Genomic DNA, 27,977 nt, shown 5'->3' with positions numbered 1-27,977 from the left:
AACCAGTCTTACTTTATATTCTCTTTTATTTTATTTTCTGCCTTTGGTTAAAAAAAAACATCAAAAACTGCATGTGTGATTCTAGCCTAAGGCCTTTTTCACACTGGCGTTACTCGTTCCGGCGGAGGAACAGCCTGCTGGATCCATAACTACCGCGTACAGCCGTGTGCGCTGCCGGAAGTCCGCCCGGCCCCGTTCAGTATAATGGGGGCTGGCGGACAAAAACCGCTGACTAGGCTGTAACCCCACCAGTGTGAACAGGCCTTATGCGGCTCATTTAGATAGCTGTCTCTCTAGGTTCCCCCACAACATGCATGCTCAGATCAGGCACATTTGCATGTTGCTGGGATAAGGGGCTGCCAGACACATCATTTGCCACTTATCCTTCATATCCAAAATGTCTGATCCTAGTTTGTCCTGACAGTAGAGGAGACAAGCAAGCATATCAGATTGCCAGCGGATTCCACTGAATATGCTGGAAGTGGAAACCAATAAACATTACGTACACTGCTCCCTATACACCCCATTTTTTTTTTAATCGCTGTACTAAAATAGTAATAAAAAAATATCCACAAACATGTTTTTGCTACGCTTGTTGGGGTTCATCTCACTATATGGTGAGCAAAAACACTCCCATGTCCTTTATCCACATAATTAGAGACTATTACCACATTTACGGTTTTCCAACTACGTTCTATCTCTACTGATGAAAATATTGAGATTTATATTAACCCCTTAAGGACTAGGGCCATTCTTTTTTCATTGTGGGATAAAATTGTAAAAAAAAACTGAAAAAACAAACAAACACAATTCCGCTTTGGGTTTTTTGCGCGCTAAAATTGACATGACGTCATGTGGGTCAGTACAATTATGGCAATGCCAAATTTATACAGTTTGTAGTGTGTTTCATTACTGTTAAAACAATAAAAACTTCTGAAAGTATATTTTTTCTTTGCATTGCCATTTTCTGACACCGAGAACTTTTTTGTCTTTGGATCTACAGAGCTGTATGAGGGCTTGCTTTTTGTGGGGCAAACAGTAGTTTTTATTGAAATCATTTTGGAGTACGTATGACTTTTTTATCACTTTTTATTAGAACATTTTTTAGGGAGGACAAGGTAATAAAAAAAAAAATTGTGAATCGTTGATTTTTAGTTTTTTCCAGTTGCAGCGTTCAACACAGGTAAACTATTTTTATATATTAATATTTCAGACATTTTGGGAAGCGGCGATGCCTGATGTGTTTACTTTTTATTTGTTTTTATATGTAAGGGTACTTTCACACTAGCGTTTTTCTTTTCCGGCACTGAGTTCCGTCAAAAGGGCTCAATGCCAGAAAATAACTGATCAGTTTCATCCCCATGCATTCTGAATGGAGAGTAAGGGTACTTTCACACTTGCGGCAGAGAGATCCGGCAAGCAGTTCCGTCGCCGGAACTGCCTGCCGGATCAGGCAAAACGTATGCCAACTGATGGCATTAGTAAGACTGATCAGGATCCTTATCAGTCTTAAAAATGCCTGATCAGTCGAAAAAATGCATTGAAATGCCAGATCCGTCTTTTTGGTGTCATCAGGCAAAACGGATCCGGCATTTATTTTTTTCACCTTTTTTTCAGTCTGCGCATGCGCAGAACGGAAGGACGGATCCGGCATTCTGAATGCCGGATCCGGCACTAATACATTCCTATGGGAAAAAATGCCGGATCCGGCATTCAGGCAAGTCTTCAGGTTTTTTTCACCGGAGATAAAACCGTAGCATGCTACGGTTTTCTCTTTTGCCTGATCAGTCAAAACAACTGAACTGATGATTCTGATGCATCCTGAACGGATTACTCTCCATTCAGAATGCATGGGGATAAAACTGATCAGTTCTTTTCCGGTATAGAGCCCCTGTGACGGAACTCTATGCCGGAAAAGAAAAACGCTAGTGTGAAAGTACCCTAATCTGTTCAGGATGCATCAGGATGTCTTCAGTTCAGTCATTTTGACTGATCAGGCAGCATGCTACCGTTTTATCTCCGGCCCAAAAAACTGAAGACTTGCCTGAATGCCGTATCCGCCATTTTTTTTTTAATGCTGGATCCGGCATTCAAAATACCGGAATGCCGCATGCGCAGACCAAAAAAAAAGGTGAAAAAAATAAATGCCGGATCCGTTTTGCCGGATGACACCGGAAAGACGGATCCGGCATTTCAATGCATTTTTCTGACTGATCAGGCATTTTTAAGACTGATCAGGATCCTGATCAGATCAGTCTTACAAATGCCATCAGTTGGCATATGTTCCCGGCGACGGAACTGCTTGCTGGATCACTCCGCCGCAAGTGTGAAAGTAGCCTAAATTGGGGAAAGGAGGTGATTTAGAATTTTTTTTATTTTTACTTTTTATACAATGACTTTTAGCCCCCTTAGGGAACTTGAACATGTGATCTTTTGTTCACTTGTCCCATAGACTGCAATAGAATCACCATGGTAAAAGATCATGTGACGTACCATGTGATGACCGGAGTGACGTCATCCCAGGTCCTTAAACTATAGTTAATGCTCTCCACAGGTCCTATACAGTAAAAGAGTCAGACGGAGATGCCCGCATCGCAAGCAAGTGGATTAAGGTGAGTTAAATGATTTTTTATTTTTTTTAACCCCCTCCAGCCCTGTTTTACTTAGCATTCTGTATTCAGAATGCTATTATTTTCCCTTATAACCATGTTATAAGGGAAAATAATAAGGTTCGGGTCTCCATCCCGATCGTCTCCTAGCAACCGTGCGTGAAAATCGCACCGCATCCGCACTTGCTTGCGGATGCTTGCGATTTTCACGCAACCCCATTCATTTCTATGGGGCCTGTGTTACGTGAAAAACGCACAAAGAGGAGCATGCTGCGATTTTCACGCAACGCAAAAGTGATGCGTGAAAATCACCGCTCGTGTGCACAGCCCCATAGAAATGAATGGGTCAGTATTCAGTGCGGGTGCAATGCGTTCACCTCCCGCATCGCATCCGCGCGGAATACTCGCTCGTGTGAAAGGGGCCTAACTGTCATGTTGTCATCAAAAAAATACATTTTAGCATATGTTACTGCTGCAGCAGCCATTATGCATAAAGCAATCTTTAGTTTCTTCACATACCACTGTTTTACTTGAGTTTTTCCCTTAGTTAAGGCTGTTTAAACATTTACAATATGAGAACCTTCTCAAGATGGCTCCTCTGACAGTTCTCTGAGGCCAAATCTGCTTTCCCTCACTTCTCATACACACTTGCTGTAGCCAGCAGCTCCCTGCCAGCCAATCAGATTGGATTACTGAGACACGCCTCCTCACTCTGAAGCCTGATGCAGGCATGCAGCGTGAAAGACCGCCCCTCCATCTTCCTGTCTTAGCGAGAGACAGACAAGCCATATCAACTGTCTTTTAAGGGTGCAGTGGAAAGGGACAGAGGACATTAATGAAAGCGGTTATTATAAGGTAATTACAGATCTTTTGACAATCATTGACATACTAACTCAGGTATACATGCCTAGCTCTAATAAACTAGCAAACAAAATAAAATATGACAATTACCCTTTAAGGATGAGGGAGTTGTAGTCACATTTAAAGGCTATGTACACCTTGGGAGGCAATTTTTTTTATGATTGCATGTTAATCATTTTTGGCTAAAAATATATATTTTTTAATTTGCCTTTATTAAAAATATTGAGCTTTTCTGTCACAAAGGGTTAACTGTTTTTCTAGCTGCGTGACTGGCACTTTCACTTTGTGCCAATCATCTAATAAACTTTATCTCTAAACTATTAATAGTCATTATTAGTTTAAAAGTCATAAACACTTATTTAAGCCACATTCTTATCAGTAAGATGAGAACTGAGCTATAATGAGTGTTTATAATATCATAGAGCAGAGATAAGGAGCCCGTCTGCTCCTGGTCTGACGGAAAAGGCAGAAAATCCAAAGGGTGATACTAGAGCAATTTTTGCTCAAAATGAGTACAATGCAATAATAATTTTAAAAAAATGCCCCCAAAGGTGTACATAGCCTTTAATATACACACAAGTCGACAAGTTACTCACCCCTTCAAATCACGTTAAATTGGAGATAGGACTGATGCTGGGACGGGCACCAACTGGAAGGTCCGGCTTCTTCCTTAGGGCTCATGCACATTAACGTGTGCTGCTTGTGCAAATTGTGGTCCCCAATGTATGGGCACCGTCCGCGTGGCCTGCGCTGACAGACCCAACTTGAATGGGTCTGTGAGCTGTCTACGCTGCAAAAATATAGAGCATGTTCTTCTTTTTTGCGGTGTGGATGCACTGACCGAAATGCCACATAAACACACCGTAGTGCTTCGGTGGCCTTCCACTCCGTATCTTCCGGATTGCGGACCCATTCAAGTGAATGGATCTGCATCCTTGATACAGTGTGGACACACCCGGCGCCCGTATATTGCGGACCCCCTGTTTGTGAGCCCTTATCGTGGCGGCAGGCAATAGCAGAAGCAGAGTTGGTTGCTTGGGAGTCGGAGCAGCAGTTCCCGGGAGAGGACAGAGAGGAGAATCACTTTCCTCTCTCTCCCCCTCTGCCCCAAAGGGGTTGTCCCATCACAGACAATGGGGGCATATCAGTAGGATATACCCCCATTGTCTGATAGGTGCGGGTCCCATCTCTGGGACCCGCACCTATGCCGAGAATGCAGCGGTGAAGCGCGCATTGCGCATTCATTTCTATGGGGCTGCAGAAAATAGCTGAGCACTGGATCAGCTATTTCCGTCGGCCCCATCGAAATGAACAGGAACGGTGGCCGCGCAAACGTGGTGCACTCCCATTCACTTATATGGGGAAAGCGCTTGGCGTTGGCCGGACACCGGGAAAAAACGTAACCCCCTTCTGGTGCCGCCCCCTTGTAGCACTCCGCACTCCTCCCTAGGCATGTGGCCTCCTGTACCTAGTGAGAGATACAGCCTTGCCAAAGAATGGACTGAGGAGAAAATAACGCATTAAAGCCTATGGCGATTCATTGGGATAGATTTAACAAAACTGGTATAAAAGAAAACTGGCTTAGTTGCTTGTAGCAACCAATTAGACTCCACCTTCCATTTTTTTAGAGCTCCTTTGGAAAATGAAAGGTGGAATCTGATTGGTTGCTACAGGCAACTAAGCCAGTACTACTTTACACCAGTTTTGATAAATCCCCCCCATGTGTCCCAAACAGGACGGCATTTGCCCTAGAAGAGAATAGCTCTGCCATACAGCACATCATTGGACGTGCCACAATTGTTTTTCTCACAATTAGGCCTCATGCAAATGACTGTATCTGTTTTGCAGTCCACAAATCATGGACCATTTCTGTGTGTATTCCGCCATATTATTATTTTTTCATTACCCCTGTAGAATTGTCCTATCCTTGTCCGCAAAACAGACAAGATTAGGACATGTTCTATCTCTAGGCCAGGGTCTACATGGTGACACTGGTCGCAGCCAGGATCACAGAGTAGCATTGATCCCATAGAAATGAATAGGATCGCAGCACAAGTCGCAAAAAATCCAACAATCCATCGGTGTCAGTCTATAGCCCTAGCCTTATCGTGGGCCGGAGGAACGGAGACAAAGTGTGTTGTCCGCATGTGATGTCCGTGGATTGGATGCAGGCCGAAAATTTGATTGCAGCATAAATGTACAGCCAAAGAGATGCTTAAACTGGCAATGAAACCACTAAGGAAAGTGACTGTATGCACTAGAAATGTTGGTCAATAGACAGAAAAATTGTAGCCATGAATGGAAATATCTTAAAATTATCGGTAAAGGCAATTTTAAAGGGGTTTCCTTATAAAGAGAGAGAGAGAGAGAGACACTTTGGCCGGTCATTTATCAAATGGGTGTAAAGTAGAACTGGCTTAGTTGCTGATAGCAACCAATCAGATTCCTCCTTTAATGTTCCAAAGGAACTGTCCAAAATGAAAGGTGGCATCTGATTGGTTGCTATGGGCAACTAAGCCAATTCTACTTTACACCCATTTGATAAATGACCCCCTTTGATCTGACTCTCTATCAACTATCGGTTAGCTTAGTTTGAGACATTATTTCTATTCCAGAATTGTGGTGCAGAGCGTCTGCACCCTTTTCCATTGAGCTGATCCCTCGTCATTTCTCTGAACTTAGATGCGCCAAATTGCACCACATTTTGATGAATCCCACTAGTAAATGTGGGCCTTTCTGTATTAGGGTACACAACCTTTATTAATGCCGCCCTCTAAAGAGATTAGCCTATGAAAAGTTATGTTTATAAACTGAAATACTTACATTGTTATCAGCGATAGCACTCCCTAGAGTTTATGTTCTGCCCACCTCTGTGCCTTCTTTCGGTCCAGCATTGAACATGCATGTGCAGTCTCCCAGAGGCAAAACTAGAAATGACTGGGCCCCATAGAATTTTTTTTAATGCCTCATACACATGGTAGTGATCAGTTACCTGATTCCCGACACTGGGTTCCAGCTCCACAGGTCCCGGGTCCCCCTGTATCAACATCCAATTGGACACAGAGGATGTGACCGCTGCAGCCAATGACTGGCCACAGCAGTGATTGGTCTTGTGCCACAAGGGCAATTGTCAGCATTTTTAGAATGCTATTATGGGCCATTACAAGGAGGTATAGGAACAGGGCATTACAACTCACAGCTTCTCCAGACTATTATTATAGGACATCAGTAGACATTATAGGAAAAGGGATATAAGCAGAGCACTCCAACTCCCAGCATGCCCTGCTTGTTATTATGGGGCATCAGTTGACATTACATGGAGATAGATATAACAGGAGAGAACAACTTCCAGCACGACCATACTGTTATTATTGGCAATCAGAGAATATTACAGGGAGCGGGTATAAGGCAAGAACTACAAGTCATAGTATTTGACAACTTATAGAGGAAGAGAAACAACCAACCTCTCCTCCACATCATGACATCACGCAGGTCCTTCACCACTTCTCCTCTGCTGAGCTTTCTCTTCCTGCAACGGTCACATGATGATATCACTCAGGTCCTTCACCACCATTACTCTCTCTCCTGTGCTGAGCTATGTTGCCAATAAAATTGCCAATTGCACAGCACTGAACACAGAGTCTGTCTACTGTTCCAGTGGCACTGTAGGAATATGTGCCAGGCCCCCTGCTGGCACGGGTGGTGGTCTCTGAAAGTAAATAAGTTGTCCTGCTCCTAACATCCCTAGGTGGCAGTTATGCCTCTGGTTGTTGCCCTTTTCTCAGCTCCTCCATGGTGTTATTCCATTGATCTATCAATTATTCTACATATGGTTCTTCTCTGCTTGTCAGAAAAAAATCAGAGCATGCACAGTTCCTTTCTCCTACCCAGACAAGCAGTTGACAGAGGGAGACCGGAGGAGTTGTTGGGTCACATTACAATGAGCATAATCACAAAGCCCTCCTGGTCTGTCATATGGTGTGTGACTGGTGCTCACCATCAGTACAGGAACAGACCTTAGGTGGACCTTGAGTTGCTTCTCTTATTTTCTCTTCTTTTTGTGAACAGTCATTTGTATCATTATGATTTACAGTAATACTAGTTAGCTTTTTTAAGTTGCTTTGTTGTTGTGCATAAAGCTTACCAGAGTTTAAAAAAAAGTCTCCATAATGGCTGTGCTTCTTTGTAGAATCATAACTGTGAAGGAATAGGTCTTCTTTTTGGGAGGGGGGCTTCTGTAATGTGTTTTTTAGCCTAATTATTCCCCTCTTCAGCTGCACAGCTAGATGCATTTTACTCACAAGCAGAGGGGGTGTCCCTTCTGTGGAACCTACCAGCACTGTACTGCTGTGACACCCTTCTCTTCACTAGGAGATAAAAAAAATTCAAAGGAAACTCAAAGGGAACATAGGTACACAAGTTTTCACTTTTGTGATCCTCTACCTACCTAATTTAAATCAAGCTGTCTAGCTACCAAACTAGACACCATCCAAACCTTTTCTGAGTAAATTTAGCTAATTTGCTCATTTAGAGGTACGTGTGTCTCCAATGAGTCTCTCCTTCAGGGCAAAGCTTTTTCCACAAAGATCGAATCTGAACTATCCCATTTTATTTATTTTTTTACTACTAACAAAGATCCCACTCTGAACCCCTTTTATAATTTGAGAAGCATACAAGTGCTATATTCATGTTATCTTAATTGCTACAGCATGGAACATGGCTAAAACATAAACGCACTCAACAATCCCAAGAGATGCTCTCCAAAATATGCCAGTTAGAGAACTCATGGTAACACAGTTTTAACTGCAAGAATACCTTTTTTTTTTAATATGGAGATAAATGTGGATGCTAATCCATACAGCCAACATATAAATTCCCCTCATCATGCCTCCTTCTCGCAACCTCACCCCTCCAATACTTCCAGAACACCCACCTTGCCCAATCCCATGATTAAGTAGCCACACATGGCTATGAAACTAGCTAAGCTGTCTCCGATACTCAAATAAGTACTTTCCCAAGGTCTAGAAGGCCTCAGACTTCTCTACGCTTAAGTTTTCTTCATGCCTTTAACAGAAGGTCATACGATCCCCCAAAACTTCATGCGCTTATCGATATTAAGTATTACTAAGTAAATATCTAGACACCATGATCCTGGGTATAAGATATAAATGCTACCTGATTCCGAAAACAATACGAGATGTCCCTCCTACTTGATGCACCAGACCTTCTAGTGGGTTGGTAATTGTAGAGTCATTAAAATGAATATCCTGTCCCCGTTGCCCTGTTTACATCTATTCCAGACACCCCCACCCCAAATCCATTTTTTTTTTTATTCCCCTTGTGAGCTACGGTCACGATTTATTTGGCATCCTGGTCCTCTATGTATATCCAACTCCATCCCCATGCACAGAGTCTCATGTTGTAGCACATCTGACCAGAGTGGTAGGCTAGTATAGATACTCCTCTTAGACTATTCTACAATTTGCAGTGGTTTCAGTTGCCCCCCATGCCAGAATCCCACTATTAATCAACTGGAATGCCATCTCCTCCTCCACTGTATCCCATATGGAAATCTAGACTTTGCACCTAGCCTTTCAGTAAATATATTTGGCACATGGATATGCTATAGTATGGCAGATTTCAAATACATAACTCCTGGTCGCCCTATGTTAGAAAAGCAATGTGTTAAGATATCTTTAACCCTGAAGTACACAGAAGAGATAATTGGCAATTAAAATGATGAAGTGGTGCTCCATATAAAACAGAAATAACCACACAGGACTAACTAGACTAGATACTGTCTGGCCCTCTGCTAGAAGTGATTTTATTTAGAGAGTCTTTTCTTTTGCACAGAGCTTTACTATATTCTGTGATATTGTTTTCCCTCAGTAATCTGTTTTCCGAAGATATCCTGGTTGCTGTGTGTGCGAGGTCTGGTACTGCCACCTGCTTCACTCAGGTAATATCCTTAGTATACCACCTGCTGTGTAAACAAGCACTGTTACTACCGCCCGCAAACTGGTACGTCCACATGGTGCGGCTGTAAAGGCCGCAGCGGACTCTAATGAAACTAATTAGTACTGTTTAGTCAGTCTGTTAATGGGCACACGCTGTATTGCGGGTGCCAAGGACCCATTAACATGGTAGACTGGCTAAACAGTCCTGTCCTAATTAGTTTAAATAGAGGCCTCTGTACTGGATGCCACCGTACTCAACCGCAGCAAGGCAGCATCGCAACCACTCCATGTGGTTGTACACTTACTGTCCTTTTCTGTACTGTAGCGTTTTTCTTAACTTCCAGTACTTGCTTTGCATCTGCACCTTCGTTGGTTTTCTGGCACAGGTGCTGTTTCTTGCAGGATCTTGTTTTTGCTCATTTCCTCTTCTGGTTTGTGGGGTTGCAGCTTCCTTGTTTGTTGCTCTAGGCACCTACATTTGGGTTCTGGCACATGTGCAGTAGAACACTGTCTTCTGAGCATGCACGGGATGCTGTCTGGGAAACGTCACCCAACAAAAGTAGAGAGAAGCACCTTATTGCCATGGACAATCTACTTTATGGGCTCATGTACTAAATTGTACTCTCTCTTTTTAAATGCCAGGCCAGAAAGAAATCAGGCAAATGAGCACTAATACTCCATTCACACGGAGGATTTGGGGACCCTCATTCTTGTGATCGGTGGGTTCCAAGAGATAATACTTGTATCATCTATCCTGTGAACAGGTGTAAATAAATATTCTATTTTGGATAAACCATGACTACCTGAAGAACAGACCAGAATTTCTTAATTAATTGTTCAATAGATGTCTCATACCCACAATACATGTAGTCTCGTTACCAGAATGAGCTACATGATGTCAAGAGCAGCTGACGAGATGCCAACTGCAGAAGGGGCAGCTGTCACCAACAGCTCTGGGTCACTGAGGTAACTTCACCATCTCAATGGCACTGTGCCAATACGACTGTAAAACACTGGAGGTGTAGGATATCGGATACTACATGATTGCAGGGATATAGCCATAGTTGGAACAGTTTTCCATGCAGGTCAGCAATAGTACCAGGACCCATCATTAATAGATTTCCTGGGAATGTAATTGTTTTAGTATAAATACATAAATATGTAGTTGTTTTTATTTTTAAGACATGCAACTTTAAGAGAACCTGTCACCGCGAAATACATTTTGAAGACAGCATGTTATAGAGTAGGAGGAGCTGAATAGATTAATATTTAGTTGTGTAGCAAAAGATTCAGTAAAACTTGTAATGTATGCATTTAAACCTGTGCTTTCTGAGCTCAGTTGTATACGGGGTCATCCTATCAGTGATTGATAACATTCCCTGTGTAAGTGTGTATACGTAGATAGCTGTCACTGATCAGACTGCCGCTGTGTACAACTGAACTCATAAAGAACAAGTTTTACTGAATCTTTTCCTACAAAAATATATAAATCAATCTGCTCAGCAAAATGCTGAGTGGAAATGTAGTATTACATACTGGCTATTCAAATTTATGACTGTCCGTATAATACACGGAAGCTTCAAATCAAATATCTGAACTGCAGTCTCTTAGCAGCTTTAGCTGATATTAGAGGTTCCTCTCTATGACATCTGTGTGCCCTATAGACAGGTGCTGTCCATATCTTGTGCTGCTAAATGCCTTCTATTACCAACAATATGTTATGTTCTGCATATACTTTACTGAAAGAAAAAAAATATATTTTGATGTCCGTGACATATCAAAGGTTTTCATCGGCGGGGGTCTGAGTGCAGAGACCCCCCAACCCATCGACGATCTCTCTTCCTGCTGCAAGAGACGGCTTAATACCAAGTCTATGGGCCCATCTCGATTCTATCTCCTGCACTGAGGGGAGAGAGAGTACGATATCCAAGTGCTTCTCTCTCCTCGTTCTAGGGATCGTTGTGGGTCTCACCACTTTGACCCCCATTAAGCAAAAAATAAAATCATGATGACATAAAACATTTTCTTTTAATTCTGTGACACTGGAAGCTTTCAAGTTCTGGATTTGGGTGATTGTACCTAAAGAGAAGCCCTAAAGTCTGTTTAGTCTCATAAAAATTAGAAAGGTTACCAACCCATCAAGACAGAAAAGGAACAGGACAGAAGTGTTTATGTTACAAAGATCCTTTTAATTGTGCATATGATAAATTAAAAACGATAATAATTTACAAAACACACGCACAGCTGCATAGTGGAGGGTGTGTTACGGTATATTCAAATGCAAATATTCAAATTTACTGCAGAAATTTCTGCCACTGTCCTAGTCGTCTGAACGGGGCTTGCAAACATTAACATACTTGCCGCCAAAAGAGCTACATTCAGATGATTGGAACAGATTTTCAGTCTCAGAAATTTCTGAATCAAGACTGAATAAAACCTTGTACTTTTTAAGGACCTTTCTCCTCCTACAGCTTTCCAACATTAACTTGTAAATTGTTACTAAATCAATAACTCACATTTACTAATGTGATTGCAACTAAAACTTGCTGCAAAATGCACCAGGATTTACTAATATGTCTGGGGTTCTCCTACGCCTGTCTTGATCTCCCTTACTCCCTTTTATGCCATGAGTAAGAGCAATTTCCATGCTCGAAATGCATGGGTATGCAATTTGTTTATAAACTTATTTTTCCATGGTTTAATAACTGATTTGTACAGATAATTTGCTACCTCCCAGTGCTAGATTTTTCGCTTCTATGTTGGATTGATCTCTCTGCACTGGAGTAAGATGCACCTAATTCATTAAGAAGCTGATGCCTCAAGTTCGGCGCATCTCTGCCCTGCCATGTGCCAGAAACTCAAGTCTGTGCCAGTTTATGCCGTATGTTATTGTAAATCTGCTGAACCCTGCCCCTTTTCCAAAGCCCAGCCCCCTTTTCTTGTCACTTTTAGTTTAGAATTTCTAAAAGTAGCAAACTATGGGGCAAATATAGCATGCGCCATAATTTTCAACTTTTTTACGCCACTGTTGTGCCATAAAACCTTTGATCAATTTTCCCCGGATGCGCCAATTTTTACCACTTTTTAGATAGATTTTTGGCGTAGATACATAAGGGCCATTATGTTGCATCAAGTTTAAAGGGGTTGCTGGGGGCCTAGCAGATTACAGAACATATCTGGGGGTTCTAGCAGCATGATACCCCATGATCAACTTCGCACTGAAGGACCAGTCGAATAAACAGGGTCTGTCCTAAGCAGAAAACCTCTATTTTGACATGTGCAATATGATTCTCCTGTGGACCTGCTGTGTCTCGAGACAGAATTCAAAACACTTTTTAAAGTGAAAAGCAATTAGCAAGGGGAGGAAGGAGGGGTAAACAGTTGAGAACAGGAGAACTAGACATTTCTCACTGATAAACCATATTACAAAGTTTCTTGTGATCACTTGTACTATTGTACAAGTTAAGTTGTGTGGAAGTATAGTGACTCTTTAAGAAAATAAATTGGTAAGAATAAAAAAAGGTGTTGGAATAAGGCACTCACACAGTGATGAAAAACCTTCCTGAAGCAAAAAAAAAAAGACTCCTTCATTTCCATTGTTAGGAAGACATGTGTGTGCATTCATATTAGATATTTAGGTTGTGTTACTGCTCACAGAGAAGGAAACGTATGACACGATCAGGAACAGGAAGGCTGCTAATCGAATACAGTCTGAGTTTACCAATCACTCTCCTCACAGCAATACGACAAAGGCTTGACAGGGTCCGGGGAAGACCTGAAATAGAGAAGACCATGATCTAGATTTTATTAAATTCCCAAACCTGGCGGTCATTTCCGGGGAAGCATAGCTTGTTCTGCTGCACAGTTTGAATAGCTGCCATTCACTACACTGAGAGTCACGCTGGACCAGTCAACTATTTCTGGAAGCCAAGCCACAAAGGGCCCGTGGTTAATCCTAGCTCTCCATGCAAATGGTGAGATGGGACAGCACCATTAAAAAGGGTTTTTTCCGAAACAAGCGCCATAAATTAGATTCCCTTCCTCCTGTTGAAAGAAGAGTGCTATGCTTGCTGAGTTGATAAGGTTGGAACTAAGTGCTCACAGGAAGAAGCTGAACCTGGAAGCTTGGTACAGTATGTAATCAAATGGGAGTGCAGCAGACGCCCCATGAAATAGAGAGAGAAGGCAACACACTGAAAAAACTGGTTATAATAAAACGGAGGAACAGTTTAAAAAAAAAAAAAAAAAAAGTCTCAGAGAGCCCCTTTAACTGATGCAATCTTCATAGCAAGGAATTTGTCAAGACCATTTTACACTGTACACTTTCGTATTTCCAAACAGCTCTTGGTCTAAAACAGCAAGTTCTGTGCAAAGTCAGCAAGGAATGCTGCAGGATTTCAGCTCTAAAGCCCTCAGAGTTGTGACTGGTTCTGCAGATCTGGACTACAATATAACCTGTAACTGGGGATCTGCACAGTAAATGTAAAGCTGGGCTCATGCACAGTGTTTTATTTTATTTTTTTAAATCTTTTTGGCAGCATTATGTTTTACACAACTCGATACTCTATTATGAAGTGCGCTACATACAAAGTGTTTTTAGGGGGCATTTATGCATTGCGCTTGCATTTACTACTTGATGATTTTTTTGTTTTTTTTTTTCCCTATAAGCGTCTCTATAGGACTTGAATAATGTATGAATTTTTTTTTTTTTAATTCAGCAAAAATGATAAAAAGCTAAAGCCAAAAATAGTGTGAAAGAAAACAAAAGGGCATGCTCAAATGGGGGGATTTTAGGCACTGTTTTGAATGGGAGTCCATGACGCAGTTTATGCAGCCAAGGGTTTATGCCACGTGGTTTTCAAGACAGCACCCAGAATGTACAGGTCCATTCTTGACGTGATTACTGCGCAGACACCTCTCATATCTGCAGCGGGAGCCTGCTCGCTGTTTAGCTCCATTTAAGGGCTCATGAACACGACCGTATGCCCTCCGAGACATACGGTCCGTGAGCAGGCCATATGTCGTGCGCACAGCATCATAGGTTACTATGAAACTGTGCGCATTGGGCCGCCCGCAGGACTATTGTCCTGCACTCATATGAGTGCAGGACAATAGTCCCGCGGGCCGCCCGATGCGCACAGTATCATAGTAACCTATGATGCTGTGCGCACGACGTATGCCACCCCGAGACATATGGCCCGCTCACGGACCGTATGTCTCGGAGGGCATACGGTCGTGTTCATGAGCCCTTAAATGGAGCTAAACAGCAAGCAGGTCCACACAAAAACCCACAGCACAGTGGTTTCTACAGTGGTTTGCCTTGGACAAAATCCAATTCTCCTGTGATAAATAAATGGCAACTGACATTGATCTGCAACATGTACACCTTTCGGTCATAAGAGTAAGGTCTTATTCATGTGACCCTTTTTCTGTTATGGGTGCTGTCCATTACTGTTGAGTGAAGCAAAGTATTCAAAGCGGAATTTGGTCCGAAGCTCAGAAACGATCACCCATAATACCGTGCAGCCAGCCAATCTCCCCTGTGATGTCACAGTCCTACAAAACCCTCATCCCGACGGGTCTCCAACATTGTTCTGTGAGCTAAGCATAGGGAGAGACGTGGCACGTGATCATGCACTAGGGACAGTGTTGCTGAAAATGGTTAACAGAAGAATACTGGAGAGGGAGAGTGCAGGGAGACTTATTCTGTGTCAGTTTTATTTATTCATTTACTTATTCCTACATCAGGCGTAAACTAAGATGTGTAATTCAATACCAATAAGATGGAAGCCTTTATTATTCCGAATCCAGTGTGCCAACCAATACTATCCACTCTGCACCCCTTAGGAAGTCAGGTCTTAATGATGATTATCCTCATCTTTTGCTGGCTTTACTTCTTACAAATCATCCTTCAAAGTCTCCACGTCGTATAAAAAGTCAGCAAGATGCAGAGAGAGGAGGAGCTGGATGTTCCTGATGACATATTCTCATTGATAGTAGATGATGTGGAAAAGGAGGAAAAGCAGATGGCAGAAGGAGGCCTCCCACCTGTAGGGCAGGAGAGCGCTGGGGTTGGAGAAGTGGGGTATGCCAGCGCTGATTAATATTACGTGTTTACTGTCAAATAACCTGCAGGAGATTGCAGGCCAGAACAGCAATAATTTGCATATTGTGCCCTCACAACAAGCCAAACCTCATACCAGCAACAGCCCCTGTTTAAAGCTGCTGTTAACAATGAAGGACTATACAGCGCGGTCTTCATTATTAAATGAAAGGCAGCTGAGGGCTAATAGGCCATGCGGTTCTTCACCGCAGCATGGCCGCTCATTGTGGCCATACCCTAAGGCAAAGTAGCCTGGATATACCTGATTTATAGCGATTCGTGACAAATTAATTTGTAACAATCTAATTTCTTGGCAAACTTCAGCAAAAGTCTGACAATTATAGAGAAACAAAAAAACCTACGGTGAATAGAAGTTTTCAAAAAATTCTAAAGAGCTACAGGAGTGTAGATTCTAAAGAACTACAGGAGTGTAGATTGGTATTATTACAATGTGACTGTATGTCCTACATCATGGGTCAGCAACCTCTGGCACTCCACATGAGCCTAAAAGTCCCAGCATGCACGCTTGCTTGACTTTTCTCAAAACATTTATAGAGGTGAATGGAGCATGTTGGGAGATGTAGTTTCACAACAGCTGAAGTGCTGGAGGTTGCTGACCCCTGTCCCACATATTTCAGAAAGTTTTGCAGCTGGGCGCACAGAGTCTACTCTGTGCTTTGTATCAAGTCACATTTTTAAAATCAAATACGTTTTAATGCTGGACTCACATTTTGCTTCTCTGAAGACTTGCAAGGCCTCTGGGTTCACTTTCTTTCTGGAGTGCTCTTCAGAAGTTGGTTCTCTGCGTAAAAGACTCAGATTTGCTCCAAAATCAATGAGGAGTTCAACAAACTGCTTGTCACAACCATGGCGCAAAACTGCCTCCAGCAAGCAGGATGGAGATGAACGTACAAGGTTTGCTTCACACACTGGGCTCCAACTATTATAATCAGGATTGGCACCAGCTTGAAGCAAGAGGCGGAAGCATGGGAGGTTGTGATAGGCTGCACTTATGTACAGTGGGGTACAAGTTAATGATGTCAGAGCTCGGGGTAGTGAAGAACCAAGACCACCTGACAGCTGACGGTCAACATCCACATCGGCTCCGTATCTGGTGCGAAAAAATAAATAAAAGAAATGACAAGCTTATAGCCCTCATACAAGACTAATACATATATACAAAGATGATCCATAAACACCCTGTATGGACAAAGGTTACCCCCATAAGACAAGGTTCGTAAGATTTTGGCCAATTTTTATATCATTAATTCAGCAGCCAAACAGCCCTTAGGCCCCTTGCAGACGAGCGTGTCCGGATTATGTCTGGATGCGTTCAGTGAAAACTGCGTGATTCAGTTTTGTTTGCAATCGAGTTGTTGTTCAGTTTTTATCGCGCGGGTGCAATGCGATTCACTGCGTTTTGCACGCGAGTGATAAAAAGCTGAATGTTTACAAACATCTCCTCTTAGCAACCATCCGTGAAAATCGCATCGCATCCGCACTTGCTTGCAGATGCAATGCGATTTTCACGTAGCCCCATTTACTTCTATGGGGCCAGCTTTGAGTGAAAAATCGCAGAATTTAGAACATGCTGCGGTTTTTACGCAACGCAAAAGTGATGTATGAAAACCACTGCTCATGTACAGAGACCCATTTAAATGAATGGGTCCGGATTTCATGCGGGCGCAATGCGTTTGAATCACGCATTGCACCCGCACAGAATTCTCGATTGTGTGAAAGGGGCCTAAATGATCCAGATAAAATGAATGCTCACCTATGTGGAGCATCACGCAACTATACTGTATGAAGCACATATCACAGTGCTCCAGTGCCGCCATTCTCATCACCCCCGTCCTCCTGCAGTTCAGCAATGTGGAGTAACACTACTGGTCCCAGAATGCCCTGCGCTGTGTCTAGCACACAGAAGGGAGTGATTAGAAAATAGTGGCTCCTATGCTTTTCCCGGTTACAATGCTCCTGCACATAATGGGACCAAATAGCATGCATTGTGGGAGTTGTAGTTTTACAACAGCTGGAGGGGCGCAGGTTGAGCATGCCTGATATAAAGCTACACAATGGCCTGACCGCTTTAACAATTTTTCTCTTTTCGTAGGTCCTCAAGACTAGAATAATGTATTCTGCTGTTATTCTTTCTCCCCCCCAAAAAAAAAAAATAAAAGACCCCATGATGCCACGGTGAACATAGCCTAAAATGACCAATTCTTTACTCATCCCTCCATCCAGCCTACATACAGTGGGATGCGAAAGTTTGGGCAACCTTGTTAATCGTCATGATTTTCCTGTATAAATCGTTGGTTGTTACGATAAAAAATGTCAGTTAAATTTATCAAATAGGAGACACACACAGTGAAATTTGAGAAGTGAAATGAAGTTTATTGGATTTACAGAAAGTGTGCTATAATTGTTTAAACAAAATTAGGCAGGTGCATAAATTTGGGCACCACAAAAAAGAAATGAAATCAATATTTAGTAGATCCTCCTTTTGCAGAAATTACAGCCTCTAAATGCTTCCTGTAGGTTCCAATGAGAGTCTTGATTCTGGTTGAAGGTATTGTGGATAGTGTTGAGCGAACTTCTGTTTTAAGTTCGGCGTCTAAAGTTCGGCTTCCGGTTAGCGGAGAATCCCGATATGGATTCCGAATTCCGTTGTGGTCCGTGGTAGCGGAATCAATAATGGCCGATTATTGATTCCGCTACCACGGACCACAACTGAATTCGGAATCCATATCGGGATTCTCCGCTAACCGGAAGCCGAACTTTAGACGCCGAACTTAAAACAGAAGTTCGCTCAACACTAATTGTGGACCATTCCTCTTTACAAAACATCTTTAGTTCATTCAGGTTTGATGGCTTCCGAGCATGGACAGCTCTCTTTAAGTCACACCACAGATTTTCAATTATATTCAGGTCTGGGGACTGAGATGGCCATTCCAGAACGTTGTACTTGTTCCTCTGCATAAATGCCTTAGTGGATTTTAAGCAGTGTTTAGGGTCGTTGTCTTGTTGAAAGATCCAGCCCCGCCGCAGATTCAGCTTTGTCACTGATTCCTGGACATTGGTCTCCAGAATCTGCTGATACCGAGTGGAATCCATGCGACCCTCAACTTTGACAAGATTCCCAGTCCCTGCACTGGCCACACAGCTCCACAGCATGATGGAACCACCACCATATTGTACTGTAGGTAGCAGGTGTTTTTCTTGGAATGCTGTGTTCTTTTTCCCGCATAACGCCCCTTGTTATGGCCAAATAACAAAATTTTAGTTTCATCAGTCCACAGCACCTTATTCCAAAATAAAGCTGGCTTGTCCAAATGTGCTTTAGTCCACCTCAAGCGGCACTTTTTGTGCTGTGGGCGGAGAAAAGGCTTCCTCTGCATCACTCTCGCATACAGCATCTCCTTGTGTAAAGTGCGCCGAATGATTGAACGATGCACAGTGACTCCATCTGCAGCAAGATGATGTTGTAGGTCTTTGGTGCTGGTCTGTGGGTTGACTCTGACTGTTCTCACCATTCGTCGCTTCTGTCTATCTGAGATTTTTCTTGCTCTGCCACTTCGAGCCTTAACTTGAACTGAGCCTGTGGTCTTCCATTTCCTCAATATGTTCCTAACTGTGGAAACAGACGGCTGAAATCTCTGAGACAGCTTTCTGTATCCTTCCCCTAAACCATGATGGGGAACAATCTTTGTCTTCAGGTCATTTAAGAGTTGTTTTGAGACCCCCATGTTGCTACTCTTCAGAGAAAATTAAAAGAGGAGGGAAACTTACAATTGACCCCCTTAAATACTATTTCTCAAAATTGGATTCACCTGTGTATGTAGGTCAGGGGTAACTGAGCTTACCAAGCCAATTTGAGTTCCAATAATTAGTTCTAAAGGTTTTGGAATCAATAAAATGACAACAGTGCCCAAATTTATGCACCTGCCTAATTTTGTTTAAACAATTATAGCACACTTTCTGTAAATCCAATAAACTTCATTTCACTTCTCAAATTTCACTGTGTGTGTCTCCTATTTGATAAATTTAACTGACATTTTTTATCGTAACAACCAACGATTTATACAGGAAAATCATGACGATTAACAAGGTTGTCCAAACTTTCGCATCCCACTGTACATTTATAGGCTTATCAAGCAACTTAAATAGAAACCGTCATAAGTTTTTACCCCCCTGAAGTAGTCCCACCATGCTCCAGGTCATGTAAAGACCTTTCTAAATGTACAGTCAGGTCCATAAATATTGGCTCTATACACCACCACAATGGATTTGAAATGAAACAAACAAGATGCGCTTTAACTGCAGACTGTCAGCTTTAATATGAGGGTAGGTGAACGGTGTAGGAATCTGTTTGTTTCATTTCAAATCCATTGTGGTGGTGTATAGAGCCAAAAATGTTAGAATTGTGTCGATGTCCCAATATTTATAGACCTGACTGTATGTCCGTCTGTGCCCAGAAGCACAGCATAATTTACAAAAAATTTCAAGTTTCAAAATGTCTAATGTTGTGCATTTACATACTGCGTAATAGATCAGAAGACCTCTTTTTGTAAGTTATGCTACTTGGGTTACATTTGGAAAGGTCTGTACATGACCTAAAGCATGCTAACTTGCACACTAGTGCCTCCAGGCTTACCGGATTAGCTCTTGTAGTATATCAGCACGGCCCACTCGTGCAGCATGGTATACCGGTGAGCTCCTATTATGCGGACTCCCGTTGGGATCTGCTCCAGCCTTCAGAAGAACTTGCACGCAGTCCAAGTGTCCATTTTCTGTGGCCACAAACAGTGGTGTTTGGCCTTTAACATCCACCAGTTCCAGCTGTGCTCCGAAATCAATAAGGAGAGCGACACAATCTGCATGACCAGCAGTGGCGGCAATACGGAGCGGGGAGCAGGGAAGCCAACCACTGCACCACACAGACTTCTCATTGATACGTCTGGTAGCAGAACAGAATATAGATATGTTTAGAGAGTTAAAATGAGTTCCCAGTTCCAGATTTACTGGAAAAAACTAAAAATTCAATTAAATAATAAGAATAGTACTTTGTGGTATATTCAATTACATATAACTAGCGGTTGTTATTACAGTGCCCACATGGCTTGTCTCCTAAAGAACTGTGGGAATGGATCAGCAGAAAATGTTTAACCTTTTCCGTGCCAAGAACATATCACATACGTCCTTGTAGGGTGGCACTTTAGTAGTCAAGGACTTATGAAAACACATCCTTTCTACTACTGGCTATATCTCAGGCTGTATGGCAGCGTATAATCTAAGCTTTAACCCCTTTTAGCCCCCTGCGATTTTCTATTTTTGTATTTTCTTTTTTTCAGTCCCTGCCTTTTCAAAGCCATAACTTTTTTCAGTTCAAATAGCCGTATGAGAGCTTGTTTTTTTGTGGGACAAACAAGTTGTACTTTACTATTGCAATACAATGTAGTGAACAATGGGGGGAAAAAAAATCACAGTTTTATGACTTTTGTTTTTACAGCGTTCTCCATGTGGTAAAACTGAAATGTCAGCATCATTCTGCAGGTCAGTATGATTACAACGATACCACATTTATATAGTTTTCCTGTTTTTTAATGCAGAAAATATTTTTGCTTTGCATCGTCGTATTCTGTCCCCTGTAGCTTTGATTTTTATTCCTTGTTATTCAGTGTACAGAATAAACACCATGCATTTATATTTTAATAGTATGAGGACTTTGGGATGCAGCGGTGCAAATGATAATTTTTTTTATTTTATTTTTTTTTAATATGGGGAATTAGGATATATTTTTAAAAACATTGTTTTAAACTTTCTCACTTTTGTTTTATAGTCCCCATAGGAGACTTTAAAAGAGATTTTCTCCCATAGAATATATTAAATCTCCCATAGGCTGCATTCTTAAATACAGTCTAACGTGGCACTGCTACCTGCTAACCTTCATAGAAATATACCTGTGGTAGGCATGACAGTCTCGAGCAGACTCAAGGGTACCACCACCAATGAATCTCAGCGTGGGGAAGCAATTTGGGCCTCTGAAATGCAGCACTCCTGGGGACAACTGCCTCAGCTGGCGTGGCCCAACTGACCTTGGTATCTGAGGAGTTCAATGTGTGTGATTGGTGTTATTGTCAATCACAGACATTAACGACGGATGTCTGCTGTTTAGAACAGCAGCGACCCAGCAGCTATGGCAAGTGCCATATTTAAAGACCTGACTTCCGCCGTGCACAGAAAGTGGCAGTAGGAAAGAGTTTAAAGATCAAGAGTGTAGTAGTAGTAGCCGTGATACTGCAGGAAACAGCCGCACAGCACTCACTCCCGAACTGATTTCTAAATTCTGTATCTGAGGCTGAACTGAGGATGTTTTTAATATTTATATTCATATCTTTAAAACGACACCTGGCTTATACTTCTGGTTTCTATACAGACTGAGATATAACAGACTGACTGTTCCCCTCTAGCTATGATCTCAGCCAACATGGAGGGCTAAGAGAGGAGGCGAGGTATGGATCCTCCTCAACCGTACATGACCCCAGGAAGGGGGGGGGGGGGGGCTTCTGTGCATGTGATCACCTTTCCCTCCATATCATTCAGGGAGCATAGTTGCTCTTTGATTGTCACATATTGGAGTCTTGTTGTATTCCAGAAATGGAATGATAAGATGAGCAGGTGCTGTATTATTTTCTTATTTTGTAGTTTAGGTTTTCTTTGTACATGTCGAAAGTCTAAAAACTATCTTAGCTAAAGGAGGTGTAAAATTAAAATAACCCCTGGCAGCAAAAGGGTTAAACTAAACCGGTTGTTTAGTGTTCAATATTGATTGGATCCCATATTAGATCAGCAGAGGTCCAACTCCTGGCACCCCTTCGAGCACAGAGCTTCGGCGAACGTTGCGTTCTCTCCACTATGTACCTGTTCTCCGTCAGCACTGCAGCGGTAAGCAGTGTAATTACAGCTCCTCCATCCCATTGACCAGAATGAGAAGGTGCAGCTGTAGTTACACTCTGAAGGAGCTGTAATTGACCTGCTCGCCACTGCAATGATGGCAGCGAGCAGGTAAGCAGTGATGAGAACGCAGCGCTTGTACAAGTGATGCGTTTTCTTCAAACAGCTGATCAGCGGTTGTGACGGGAGTCGGACCCCTAACGACCAGATATTGAGGACCTATCCTGAGGATAGGTCATTAATATGGGAAAGCGGAGAACTCCTACAAGTTTTTATGTTAGATATAATTTTTAGTGTTTTTTTTATTTCATGTCACAATGCATATAAAAAAAATATAATTGTGCAAAAAGGGAAATTTTTACTCTGGCCATAAAGCCTAATGGCCTGCTGATACTTTCTGATCACTTTTCAGTAGTCATCTTATTATCATCATCATCACAGACAGGATTACGGTGATAACTAACACATATATGGATAATATATATACAGGATCTACAGTTTGCAATAGTATAACACATATTAGGAATAGCAACAGTTCAGTGTCTACTACAGCTGCAGTGCTTTAAAAATGCAATAAAAACTAAATTTATATTGTAAAATTAATATTTTTTTAAACCGTTTAGAATAATCAGTTGCCATTGCTGTTTCTGGGGCTGAAAGTTACAAGGGTCCAAGGCTCATGCACTTCACACAGTCCCTTACCTCAGGAACCTTTCCTCCTGTAACAGGGTCCTCAAGGTATCAATGTCCCCCACACAAGCGGCATTATGTAACAGTGTGTCCTGGCACTGCTCCAGATCATGGTCGCAGTACTGATCTTGCAGCCAGGCCTTCAGGTTGCGTCCTGCTGGGAGAGAGGAATAAAGAGCTGCTGTCTCACCAGTCTGATACAAGACCTAGCAGCAGCAGAAATAAGATAAATGACTTCTTGGGCCGTCTCCTGGGTGATTGTTCACACTGTACAGTTTTATGACCCGTCTGCATTATTCTGTTGGGTCTGTATCGTACATTTCTTCACTCTCATAAATCATCTACGCTCCTGACCATATGGCATCTCAGTAATTAACATATTGGATGCTCTGGTTTAATGCCCTGCAGAACAATCCGCATGTCACTGTACATATGTCCTAGAAACTTGCTTCACTCATTAAAGACTAACTGCGCTTTATAAAAACTTTTATTATGTAATAGTGACACATGTGTGGGGGTCCAAGTGCTGAGACCCCTACTAATCAATAAAACGAGGAGTCAGAAGCGCTCAGCTGAAGACAAAAAAAGAAAGGCCTCATAGACTATGAGCTAAAACTGAGCCGTCCTTGTATCCTATGTTCCGGTATTCACTGGAAATGCCTGACTGGCTGCAGCTGTCCCCAGCAGAATCAGCTGAGGGGGTGCAGGCGGAGGCACTGCATTTTGAAGATGTTCTCACTAGAGATGAGTGATTCGATGAACCAATTCATCTAATCAACAAAAGTTCTTCACCTGCAAGGGATCGACCGATATTGATTTTTAGGGCCGATAGCCGATAATTTATACCGATATTCTGCGCCATCAATGTTTTTAATACGGGGGCAGGGGTGGGGGGCGCACTGCGCCACCAATGATTAATACTCTCATTTATTCATATACAGGAGGCGGAAGCTGGCTGCAGAATCACATAGCCGGCTCCCGACCTCTATGAGCGGTAGCTGCGATCCGCGGCACCTGAGGGGTTAACTACCGCGGATCGCAGCTACGGCTCAGAGGTCGGGAGCCGGCTATGTGATTCTGCAGCCAGCTCCCGCCTCCTGTATATGAATGAATGAGAGATTTATCTTCATTGGTGGCGCAGTGGCCATAGCCCCTCCCCTCCTCTTCCCATCTGTCTCTTCATTGGCAGCAGCAGCACAGGGGGGAGGGAGACACTGCTTCCTTCTCCCCTGTGCTGCTGAGGGAACTCGGAGAGCGCTGTCAGCAGCGCGATCCTTGTTCTCCATACGTTATCGGTATATTGGCAAATTAGATGCAGATACCGATAACGGTCAAAATCCTGAATATCGGCCGATAATATCAGTAAAACTGATAATCGGTCGATCCCTAGTCGCTACTGCTGAAGAAGCTACCCCCCCCATGAGGAGCTGTCCCTGTTGCTGAAAAAGCCCCCCCCATGAGGGACTGTCGCAGCTGGTGAAGAAGCTTCCCCCCCCCCCTCTACATGAGGACATGAGGGGCTGTCGCAGCTGCTGAAGAATCTCCCCCCCCCCATGATGGCCGACACAGTTGCTAAAAACGCTTCCCCCCCATGTGGTACTCATGACGCACATATCATACATATGTTCTGGGAATGTACAGCTTTGGGCCCTTTTTGGCGTGATGTCTTAGATATCATCCTTGAAGTGTATAGTATTAGACTTCAGGCCGCTGGTCCTTTAATCTGTATTTTGGGCCTCCTACAAGATGAAGCAGTGGAGGGCGTAGCAATTGGTATTGGCAGACTACTATATAATGCCAGAAAACTGATTGCAAAATATTGGATTAGTACTGGAGTGTCTACCAAGGTGGAGTTTATTGCCCGTATGAACATGTTAATAGAAATGGAGAAAGGAATATATATCAAGAGAGGTACTTTTAATTTTTTTTTTTTTATCTATCTGGGGACTGTGGATATGTCACGGATGTAGTAGGGGAGAACACCAAAAGACAACAAGAAGGAAGGTGAAAGACACTAGGCCTCACCGCTAGGGAAGGAAAAGGGTCACCACCTATAAAACCCTGCTCCTGGCTCTAAATCCTATCCGTATGGGCACCTCTCGATGGTAGAGATACCCATACACAGGAACCTAGAAAACCCTGGTGACCCTCAGATGCCCTAAAGATAATGACAGGGCAGAGACCACCCGTTCCTTCCCTGGTGAAGGAACTAGCGTCTCACTGAGGTCTAGTAAACAACCGGGGGGGGGGGGGGGCATGGGGAGAGAATACAAAACACAACAAGCGGCACACTTAACTTCAGAGGATGATGGATGAACAGGACTTCAACACGAACCACACTCCAGCTCTTCCAAGACCAAATAAAGCTATCCCAAGCAAGGAGTGATGGGAAAAGTCAGACTAAATAGGGCGAGGTAAAGGTCACATGATCCACACCTGAACAGGAGGTTTGGACATACCAGCATTGCAACACACAGACAAAGTGAAACCGAAAGAGGCTGTCAGATCAGTAATGCGTAGATAATCTTTCAGACCTTCTGAGACCTGTCACAGATGTGACAGGATATCAACGCCAGGGTTACCATCTAGGCGCCTTCTGCTTATGAGTGAGAGAAGTAACATTTTAAGATAAGGCGTTTAGAGGAAACGGGGGAAAAACATAATACGGTTGTCAACAAAGACATAAACTTTTATTAATTCAACCACTGGTACAGTAAGATAAGAAAATGAGAAAGGTATAATTACTACAGGGCTTAACAAATTTCCTTGGAATCTAGGAGCCAGCTAAAAAAGTTAGGAGCCGTTATTTTATTTTTTTCCCTTATAAAGCCTTATTTTCAGCGACAAAAATACCACCTCTTAAATTAACATATAAAGAAGTCTAGAACCAAACAACATGGGCATTGTTTATTATCAGTGTACTGTGACGTCACTGTGTGTATAATCCCTGCGCGGTGACGTCACTGTGTGTATAATGCCTGCGCTGTGACGTCACTGTGTGTATAATCCCTGCGCTGTGACGTCACTGTGTGTATAATGCCTGCGCTGTGACGTCACTGTGTGTATAATCCCTGTGCTGCAGCTGACAGAACTGAGATCCCTTCCCCAGGATGTTTGGTCTGGGCTCATTCATCTCATAGAACTGCAGTTATGAAATCCACAGCATATTGCAGCAAATACCAGCAAAATGGATAAGATTTTACCCAAAATCCTCACACTTCATAAAATCCACACGGAAATGAACCTACTGTGCACATTTCAAATCCGCACCGTGGTAATATATGATTTCACCATGTGTAACTGATCGTGGCTGAATTCCACAGCAAATCCACACGCTACATGTAGAGTTTGATAAAAATCCACAACAGGTAATCCTCTGTGGAAAATATTTCCATTGGAATTACCCTAGGTATACGGAGGGGCCTTCCAGCTCTCTCATGGATTGTCACCAAGCTTTCCTGGTCTCCTAGTCCTGAGGAGAACGTATCTCAGTACGGGAACATATAGAGAAGTCATCAGATGATTTGGCCATTCAGGAGTCTTATGGCAGCTCCTAGGAGACCTGTGTGGTATACAGCCTGTCACCCAGCTTTCCTGAGGAGAATATATCTCAGTACGGGAACATATAGAGAAGTCATCAGATGATTTGGCCATTCAGTAGTCTTAGTTCTCATAGGCGCTGCAACCCGGCTTTCCAAGACTCCTGAATGGGTAAATCATATGATAACGTATCTAAATGTTCCTATACTGAGATATATTCTCTTCAGGAGACCAGGAAAGCTGGGTGACAGACAGCCTGTATACCACACAGCTCTCTTAGGAGCTGCCACCCGGCTTTCTGTGTGGTATACAGGCTGTCACCCAGCTTTCCTAGAAAGGGAAAGAACTAAGAAATGGCCGAATGGTAACTGCAGGGATGGAGCACGGTGCAGGAATGACCACCAGTTGTGGCTAGCAGGAGCTCCGGAGGTATGCAGCTCCCCGCTGGGTTCATGGCCATGCTCGAGGCCAACAGACATTACAAACTTTGAGCCTACCGGATAAGTGCAGAGCGCATCATTTACCGCCGCAGAGACGGCCGTGCAGGGACCTGGCAGCACTTGGTGCCCTGGGATGTTGCGCTGCCCGATCATGTCCCCTGCTGTATACAGCAGGAGGAATGATGACGGGCTGATTGTCTTCCCTCCACTTGTCAGCGAGTGCAGCGCCGCTACCTGTGCTCCCGCTCTGCCTCCCCTGCACTAACTCCTCTTCCCCCCGCCGAGGCTCTCTCACCGGGACACAGGCTCTGATGTCTGCCGGACAGTTATCACATAAGTACCGGCCGGGCTCTGGTAAAGGCTTCGCCATTTTTAACTGCCCTGGAGATGACGCGCGGCGACATCAGCACGCTGCGACCGATAGACGGCGAGAGAGAGTGGCCAAACCACGATGGAGCCAAAAGCTGAGGGGTCCAGGCAAGGTGGCAGTCCGAGCCTGGGCGCAAGTGATTTAAAAAAAAAAAAAAAAGGTTTCATTTTGCTCGCGGTCCTAACCCTCCAGTGGCTGCGCCCGGCTGCTGGTGTGCTGGGCCTATTTTCAAGCAGGGGCAAATACCCAGGTGCCAGGACAAAATTCCTAGTCGCCATGGCGACCTGGCGTCTGGGATTTGTCGAGCCCTGAATTACTATTTAGTAATTAGGTTAAATGCGGTTCAAAGGGGGGGGGGGGGGATTAAGTTTCTTCTACATTTGTATGTAAATGTACACTTTTCTCTCTTTTTACTACGTGCATTATTTGATACCCGAATCGGATTTGAAAACC

At 43.2% G+C, this 27,977-nt stretch overlaps 1 protein-coding gene across 2 annotated transcripts in view; it reads right to left on the bottom strand.

The window, feature by feature from the left end:
• Positions 1-12,448: 12,448 nt before the first annotated feature.
• Positions 12,449-27,977, bottom strand: part of LOC121008301 (ankyrin repeat and SOCS box protein 1-like) — a 29,120-nt gene continuing 13,591 nt past the window's right edge. Inside the window, exons 2-5 of one of the 2 annotated variants that reach the window (XM_040440752.1) lie at positions 23,187-23,331; positions 20,185-20,487; positions 16,259-16,641; positions 12,449-13,202 (exon numbers count right to left, since the gene is read on the bottom strand). In XM_040440752.1, coding sequence (XP_040296686.1) covers positions 13,072-13,202; positions 16,259-16,641; positions 20,185-20,487; positions 23,187-23,331 — 962 coding nt within the window. In that variant the 3' untranslated portion in view covers positions 12,449-13,071. The remainder of the gene's footprint in view (positions 13,203-16,258; positions 16,642-20,184; positions 20,488-23,186; positions 23,332-27,977) is intronic. The other variant, XM_040440753.1, reaches the window with a different exon arrangement.

This window comes from Bufo bufo, chromosome 7, assembly GCF_905171765.1.
Source record: "Bufo bufo chromosome 7, aBufBuf1.1, whole genome shotgun sequence".
NCBI classification, from domain to species: domain Eukaryota; kingdom Metazoa; phylum Chordata; class Amphibia; order Anura; family Bufonidae; genus Bufo; species Bufo bufo.
This window is presented reverse-complemented; position numbering and strand designations above follow the sequence as displayed.